The following is an 8708-nucleotide window of genomic DNA, read 5'->3' as shown; positions in this document are numbered from 1 at the left end:
TTTTGTTTTTATTTAAAACGTGTATCAACTTATTATACTACCTAATGGGTAATAATATACATCTATAATATATAATGTATATTACAAATATATTTTATAAGTTTTTAATCATTTAAATTTAAAAATGTTTATTAATTATTCATAAATTTTTCAATTTCGGTCACCGATAATCCGTGCAAGTGTGATCGAACAAACTGAATTGCATCTGTTGTACTTTACATCCCGAAACGCATCCGGACGGTTGGGCTGCAACACGTTGCGGTCGCTTCCAGACGGTTTTTAATCGGTTCCGCAAATCGGTCTAGTCTGGCCCTGATAACGCGTTTTATATTTAAACCTATTTTATTTTGGATGTTGCGGATCAATTACCAATCGGCTCCTGTTAGTCGGCAACCGACAAAACGCATAGTGTGATCCCAGCCTAAATGACATTTTCGGAATTCCAGGAACGAACAAATAAAATCACAAACGATTTCTACAGTGTGCTATTAAAATAGAGCTTAAAACCAGGGCCTGATTTAGGCATTTTATGGTCTTAGGCAAAATAAAAAATGTGGCCTCTTATTGTCAACAGTAGCATATATAGCCATAGCAGTGGCGTAAAAGGGCCCGCAGACCCTGTATTGCGGTAGGGGTTATTGGGCCCTTGGGTAAAGTAAATTTAATTCCCGTGAAAAAAAATTGAATAATTGCTTTTTTCAAATTAAATTAGTGTTAATCTATGCGCAGTTTAGATATAAACATGTTAGTTGACAAATTTGCCGAAAAAATGTTAGAATATCGTAGAAATTTAAATAAAATAACTTTGTAAAATTTAGTTATTTATACATTAAGTAAAAATTGTGTAATATTAAATAAATAAATATATATATATATATATATATATATATATATATATATATGTATGTATTCAACTCATAGTCTTCATAATACATAATGTAATATTAGGAGTATATTTTAAGTTATAATCGATAAATTGTTTCCAACATCACTCGGCACACGCTATGCCGTAATGGTTTGTTTTACATAAAAAATTAGATCAAATATTACTCATGTTATTCGACCTATTTACCTATTATTACACAGTTAGGTATATGTTATTAAATTTGTTCTATTTCTATTTTGTACAATTGCAAACATACCATTAATGTACCGATTTTAACGTCTTTTATTTATGGTTCAACGTATCCCTACTATATTATTGTATACTTACGTATACAATGTTTAATTATTAGTTAATAGAACACAAATATATTTTTTAATAACAACCATCATTAAATTCGATTATTATTCGCAAAAATGTCCAAAGTATTCTCAATTAATTTTTTACAGTAATAAAAATCAAATTATTATTTTTAAAGATTCTTATTTAATTTAAAATTATCCTAATAACAAAAATTGCTGTATAATGTATATGTATTACAGTATTTTAGTAGCACCGTCATGGGGTGGATAAATCGTATTATTGTCCACAAAACAAAGAACCGCCATCGCTGTAATAATATTATTTTAAAATATTTGGTACAATTCATATTATTATTATTATTATTATTCTGCGACACAAAACCCACAAGAAGCGATGCCATTGTTCAGCAAAAGGTGATGATTCGCGGTCGCTTGGAATTGTATTCATGTAACATAATATTATTATTGTTGAACGATGAAAATGCGACGTTGTGTAAGAACATTGGGGTGTTAACAAAAAAAATTATTCAAAAATATTTTTCGGTAGAAAATTAGAATGTCATGACTATATTATTGTTACTCAAGTAAAAAGAGTTATGTAATATGCACACATCAATTGATGCACAACGCTGTGAAAGCACCACATACTCGTATAAAGAACGTATGGTTAATGATTCAGGGATAAGGAAATACAATGCAACTTGGTGCGCAGTTATTACCGCGAACCGATTTTTAAAATAAACGTAATCTTACAAGTTTCAACCTTTAATTTTTTAATTATAATTAAGTTATTAATGTAATAATTAAATAATAATATAGTAATATTATTAAATGATTTATATATTAATAAGATGCATTAATTTAAAACAGTAAAAACGTGTTAAATCATAGTCAATACTTGTTAGTTATTATTTTGTGCACCACCTATTTTTAACACTACAAGCCGCCACTGGAAACCCGGCAACGCTTCTACTAGATACATCGTCAGAAAATGAGAAAAATTTGTATGGTGCTCTTGCACTCATGAAAGAGTTGTTATTAAAGAGCAGTGGCATATTTAGGATTTTGTCTAGGGAGGGATATACATTGGCAAACATATAATTTCCTCTACCGTGGGGGTGAGTACACTTACTATTACTATTGTTTTTCAAAAATGTTGAAAATTTATATACTTATTATCAATAAGTACCTACACATAAATATATAAGACTGTATTTTTTTGTTTTGAAGATTTATTATTCATTGTCATTTTTTTATAAAATGGAGTAAACCATAAGAATACAATAGTAGTGCTTATTGATAAATATACAAATATATCTGTATAGGACGAAAAATCAAAACAGTAAAAAATAATGCACCAGCCAAGTTCTCCGAACTTAAAGATCTCAGGGTCTCAATACAGGTACTAAGGAAAGGCTATTTTTTGGTACTTGGCCGGGAGCCTGGACCCTGGGAAGGTAAAGACTAATGACAGCTAGGCGGCTGCTTAGTTTACCTAGGTGGAAGTTCGGCACTAGCACTAACGTGAGTGTTCGATTATAATGAATAGTGAATTATTATGCCTGATTAAAAATGAACTAATGCAATAAAAAATATTATAAAAATAAGTAATAACTCGTATTTAGTGTTTAAGTTTGTTTATTATTTGTATACCATTTAATTATTAATACTTATTGTTTAAAATGCCTATTTCTATATATATATATGTACCTTGCAATAAGTTTTGAAATAGCAGCCAAACGCTTATTAATTATTATTAAAAGCATGATAATAGCCGGATTATTATTGACAATAATGACGATTGACGGAATTTTACGATTTACAATACGAATTGTTTTCAATCATATACATATTTAGCAGTAAGTCGCGTATTGACTACGGCCATCAACTTTAATATTTCCAAATTCTTTAAATTTCAATATTATAATAAAATGTAGCATTTTCAATAATTGTATTCTGTATTTCTGTAATATATGTACGATATTATTAGACCTATCAAGTAAAAAAAAAGACCAATTGGGGCAAGGGCGTCTCTGGCCCTGTTTTCAGGGGGGGGGGCGACTTGTGTGTGGAGGTCGGCCAGTATGTAGGACCAGGTGGAGCAAGAACTTTGAAATATTTGGATGATATAAAATTTTGAAGAACTAATCCACGCGGATTATTTGTACGACAACCCCATGACAAGTGTTTAGCATTATAGTCACCTCCAACTATAAAATTGTGATTTAATGTGAGAAAGTAGTCAGTAAGGATTTGGTTTGTTATCTTGTGTTTCGAGGGGGAGTATAAGGCCGCAATAGTGATTAGTATGTTATTTAAATTAATATTTATAGCACAGGATTGCAAATAGGGTTGGCAAAAATTTGGAAGCGATTGGAAAATGATCGATGATTTAATTAGAATGGCAACTCCGCCATGCGCAGTGTTGTCAGGATGATTGGTTTTCAATAAATTGTAACCAGGTATATGGATTGAAGAATATTTGGTAAAATGGGTTTCAGTTATAAGAGCTATATCTATTCGTTTAACGTGAAGTACAGTTTCAAGTTCATTAATATGGTTTTTTAAGCCATTAGCATTAAATTGGAGTATTAAAAGAGATTTATTTGTGACGTTACTAGACATTTATATTTTATCAAGTAGTTTCGTGATTACTTTATTGAGTAGAGAGATGAGAGGGTTAATAAGTGATTTGAACTCCTCCAGAAAATTAGTAATTGTGTTACTTAAATCTTGAGTTGGAATAGGAAGTGTATAGTCTGATTGACCAGAAGTGGCTTGAGCATAAGTGGGAGAATGATTTGAGGGTTGGTTTGGATGAGCATTTGTTAAGGGGTGGGTGCCTCTTACATTTGTAGTCTTATTTCTAACATTATCAGATAAAAAGTTACTTTTTGTAGTTTGATTTCTGCCACGCTGAAGATCTCTGTAGACTGAACATCCTTTATAACTTGCTGGGTGATCCCCCGAACAAAGTGCGCATTTTGGTGGATCTGAGCGCAATTTTGGACATGACGAGGATTGATGATGATCATCACATCTGACACAACGTGAGTGATAGCCACTGTATGATTTTGTGTGTCCATACTCCTGGCAGTTAACATATTGACTGATCACTTTAGGTTTATAAGGCTCTTCAACTATTATTTTGGTATGTAGAAGAGAGGATAGCTGGTAAATATCATTTGAATGAGCAGTTGGTTCCAAATCAACAAAGAACAGCGGGAGTGGACATTTGGTGGTCTTGTGGAGAACGTTTGTAACCTGTCTAACCTCAAAGAGACGAGCTTCAAGCTCAGATTTTATTAAATCAGTAGGTGTAGATTGATGGATATGACGAATGACAACACGTAAAGGTTTATCTTCCCGTAATTGAAAGGTGTGGTATTCAGCCTTGCTATCTTTTAGATAGCGAACAAGCACTCTATAAGATTCCGGGTTTGAGGTTTGTATTTTTAGACGGTCGCCGGCGGATTTGCAAAAGAAATGGTCAACACCAATTAGCTCTATAAGAGCTGCGCAGAAGTTTGGAAAGTCTAACACACCTTTCATGAATATCGGGGGAGGAGGTTTGATGTGGATATCGTTATTTACATCTTCTGCTTCAGAGGTAGCGTCAACATCGATGTCTGGTGAATCTTTTTCACTTGGATTTGAATTTAAAACTTCGAAGTGATTTCGTGTTGTAAAAAGTTTTTTGCTCGGCGGAGGGGGGGTTTTCGGATGAGAAACGTCAGAAGAAGAACTAGAAAGAATCCTTTTATTTTTCTGCGAGGAATTCTGCAAGATCCATTCGCCATCTGTAGGGTTGTTCATATTACGACTCTGAGAGCTGTGTTCAGAATTAATTGAGGGACTTTTGTTAGAATTTGTAGGAATTGTTAAACGAGCAGGCTGTATAGTGCTGTTTTTAGTTTTAATTTTATCCGTAATAGTTGATTTGGTTGTTTTTTTTGTACACTATTTATAACTGGAGTAGGCGGCATTACTTACGTGAGTAAGGTCACGGACCGCTGGACGACGGACGCGAAACCGCGATAACGCGGGGCGTTATCTGCGGTTTACGCAACGACTGTTAGATGTTTCACTAGACACTTATATCATGTAGGTAAAATAAAAATTACATTTAGTAAGCATTACGAAAACAGTACACTTACAGTACAAATTAAGTTACTAACTTGCATAGAGTTTAACGTTAGTAAATTTTTGCTATAAATTTGAACCAAATCGGTTGCACAGAGCGAGAATAACAACGAAATTATAACGGAGTTGGAATAAGACGTGTGCATCGAACGCAGTGATGCTTGCATATGAAAGACAAATATAAATCAAATACTTACATTCATTTTTACTTTCAATCCATTTGGTTTTCCATAGTTCTATTTCTCCTTGAAATTCTAAAATATTAATATCCAAGTATGCATAGTGATTTGTTACAGCCTGAAGAAGTTCGTGTTTTTTGTCATTTGATATGTTTAAAACATTGGATGGTATAAGCAGCATCAATATAAATGTTTTAGTTTTTGTACTAAGAAAACGTGACTGCAAGTCTTCTGAAATGTTTTCAAGTAATGGAATATATAAAACTCGACGATAATATTCTTCTAGTGATTGAGCAGGAGTATTAGATCTTTGTGTTTGGCGTTTGGCAATTCTTGGTAATTTTAAATCAATGTCCAATTTATTCATAACATTCTTACTTTGTTCAAATAATTGTGAAAAGTCCGATTCACAATTAGATCGTTTTCCAGAGAGGGTAAGTATAATACCATCGATTATATCAGATGCTTCTGCAATGTCTCTATCGTAACTTTGTAAAAGTCTACTGGCTGGTAGTGTAACACTTAAAACGTCGGTCAATGCAAATAAGGTAATAATAAAATCACAACAAGTTACAGCCATTAAAAGTGTTTTAGCTTTTGACGAAGAAATATGGTCAGTCCATTCAGATATGTCAGTTAAACTTTCTATAATTTCTGACAAACAAGACTGAAATTCAAAAATGCTAGTATGACGTTCAACCCACCTTGTTTCGCATAAACTAGTTATGGAACGTTTGCATTCTTTAAGATTGTTCTTCAAAATAAAATTTCGCTTTGATGATAATTTAAAGAATGATATTATTTATTTTATAATACCCATTGTATTTCTTACAAGCTGTACGTCTGATGACTTTGAAATTGATAAATTTAATGCGTGGTTAGAACAGGGACTGTGTACAGCATTTATACAATGTTTTTGGACCTGTTGAACAGCACCACGAAGTTGAGAGATCATGACCGAACATCCATCTGTTCCAATACCAACACAGTTTTCAAGATCTAGTGACATGCTTTTTAAAATAGATATTACAATATCTCCTAATTTTTCTCCAGTTAATTTGGGTTCGTTTACTTGAAGTTCTTCGTCAACATTTGCATTATCATAAGATTTATCATGACAATTCAAAAATCCGACAAATCGTTCAAAAACTTGATTTTTTTCATCGATATATCTTAAAATTAAGCTCATTTGAGAAATATGAGCTATGTCCGTGGTCTCATCAAATATAATACTGTAATATTGACTTTTTTTTACGTCTTTTAAAATAATCGTTAGTATTTCTTCTTTGCAACATTTAATCAATTGATCTTGTGTGGTATGTGAGATATATGTTGCTTTTGAATGGGCTGTAAGCAAGTGATTTTTTAAGCAATCATCCCCAGATCTAATACGGAATCTCAAAAGTTCACGAAAGTTGCCTTCGTTAACTACAGAAGATGATATTTTAATTTCATTTAAATTATGTTTATCAGTTAAATTTCCTTGGTCACGGTGTCCTCTAAACGCAATATTTTGGCGGCCCAAAAATATTATAGATTCGACAATTGGCTTTAACCGATTTTGGTTTTCAGTTACTTGTCTATAACGTTTGGTACTTAATAAATTATCTACTCGTTTGTCGGGACAGAGATGTGTTCGTACAAAATCTTCAGAACGTAAGATAGCATTTTTGTGATATTCATTGTTACTATGCATTTCCAAATCACCATGTTTGCCTAGTAATTTAGCATACTTCTTTAAAAGAACTGTAACTAATTTTTTTAATTGTTCCGTATTTTGTTTTCCACCAATATTTTGAACTAAGAACAATGTACAGTATAAACAAAAACAACCAGATAATGACTCCAAATAAACAAGCCATGGAAATTGTTCAAAATGGTTATACCTCAAAAACCGTTTTTCTTCTTTTCCCTGTTTTTTATGAATTGAAAACGGATATTTAAAGCTTGGGGGTGGTTTCCACTTATTTTCCAAAAGTTTTATTTTAACAGTATCTTCAATAACACGTGATGAATTAATATAATGACCGATATCATTACTAATAACTAATGAGGAAATATCATTTTCTACCTCAATATTAATAGTAGTTACTTTATTATAAGTTGTTGTTGACGCTGGTATTACCTCGGATATTACAACTGTATCATCGGCATCCGCAGTTACCACTGTAGAATTGGAACTATTGTTCTTTTTTTTATTACAAAACTCTAAGAGCATAGACTGTTTTCGTTTATTCATTTTAAAAACGTACCTATATTATTGACATTCACAAAAAACTTATTAGTCTATATAATATTAACCAATAACTACATTGTAATACACAACCGTCAACAGCGTTAACCAGATGATAAACGAAAAATATAAACTGTATGATAAATTGATAACCACTAATCACAATTACAATCACGATATTTCTAACCGTCATAGACCAGCTTCTGTTAACCATAGACTTCTCACTGTCTAGTGCGATAAACAAAATTTAAAATTATTTAACTATATATTCTGTGTACATTTTGTGTATCATAATTCATAAGTCGTCATATTATTACGAAAATATTAAAATAATAAAAAGAAAAAAACAGAGGCTCAGGGGGGGGGGCGATCGCCCCATCGCCCCCCCCCCCCCAAAAAAAAAAAAATACGCCCTTGAATTTGGGGGATCTATTCACCATATCCCCTCGTAAATACGCCACTGTTAAAGGGAGTGGTGCGCCTGCACTGGTGAGAGGAGACGACCTAGTAAAGTCTAACGTAACGTGTATGCGAGATAGCACGCAAAATTGATCGAGTTTCAAAGTGAAACGTTTATTTATAATGCACTAATATCGATGTAAATTACAACAAAAATATAAAATATCTGAAAACTTAGTTTCTACAATCCAACTTATTGAAATTGTTGAGATTATTTAAAATTATATTTTACGGTTTCTTCAATTCGTGTTGATATAAAAGAAAATTTGTAAAAAACTTAAATTAGCTCATTATTATATATTATATTTTAGCTTATAATGACATAGATGTATAACTTTTGATATACTTATGCATTTAAGTAGAAGTAGAAGGGAATACTATTTTATTTTAAACAAGCTTTATTTATTTATAATCATGGTTAATAATCCTAAATAATATGGATAAAAAAAAAAACAGTTAAATAATAAATACAAATATAACTTATAAAGGTCGTGCGTTAAATTGTCTTG

At 31.9% G+C, this 8708-nt stretch overlaps 1 protein-coding gene across 1 annotated transcript; it reads right to left on the bottom strand.

Moving 5' to 3' along the window:
* Positions 1-5394: 5394 nt before the first annotated feature.
* On the bottom strand, positions 5395-7746 carry LOC113558346 (52 kDa repressor of the inhibitor of the protein kinase-like). The gene is made up of 3 exons (XM_026963804.1): positions 6801-7746; positions 6340-6710; positions 5395-6261 (listed from the first exon to the last, which is right to left on the bottom strand). Exons 1-3 carry the CDS (start codon positions 7744-7746, stop codon positions 5395-5397), a joined length of 2184 nt encoding a protein of 727 aa, XP_026819605.1.
* Between the last annotated feature and the right edge of the window lie 962 nt (positions 7747-8708).

Source organism: Rhopalosiphum maidis, chromosome 3, assembly GCF_003676215.2.
Source record: "Rhopalosiphum maidis isolate BTI-1 chromosome 3, ASM367621v3, whole genome shotgun sequence".
Taxonomy (NCBI): Eukaryota; Metazoa; Arthropoda; class Insecta; order Hemiptera; family Aphididae; genus Rhopalosiphum; species Rhopalosiphum maidis.
Note: the sequence above shows the minus strand (reverse complement) of the source record. Positions and strands in the feature narration are given on the sequence as shown.

Excerpts from the sequence above, each read along its gene's own strand:
- LOC113558346 (XM_026963804.1), bottom strand. The coding sequence starts at position 7,746 with ATGAATAAACGAAAACAGTCTATGCTCTTAGAGTTTTGTAATAAAAAA. Across the intron at positions 6,711-6,800 it reads ACAAGATCAATTGATTAAAT|CTCATATTTCTCAAATGAGC; the intron begins GTTGCAAAGAAG and ends CCACGGACATAG. Across the intron at positions 6,262-6,339 it reads AGTCATCAGACGTACAGCTT|AACAATCTTAAAGAATGCAA; the intron begins GTAAGAAATACA and ends TTTATTTTGAAG.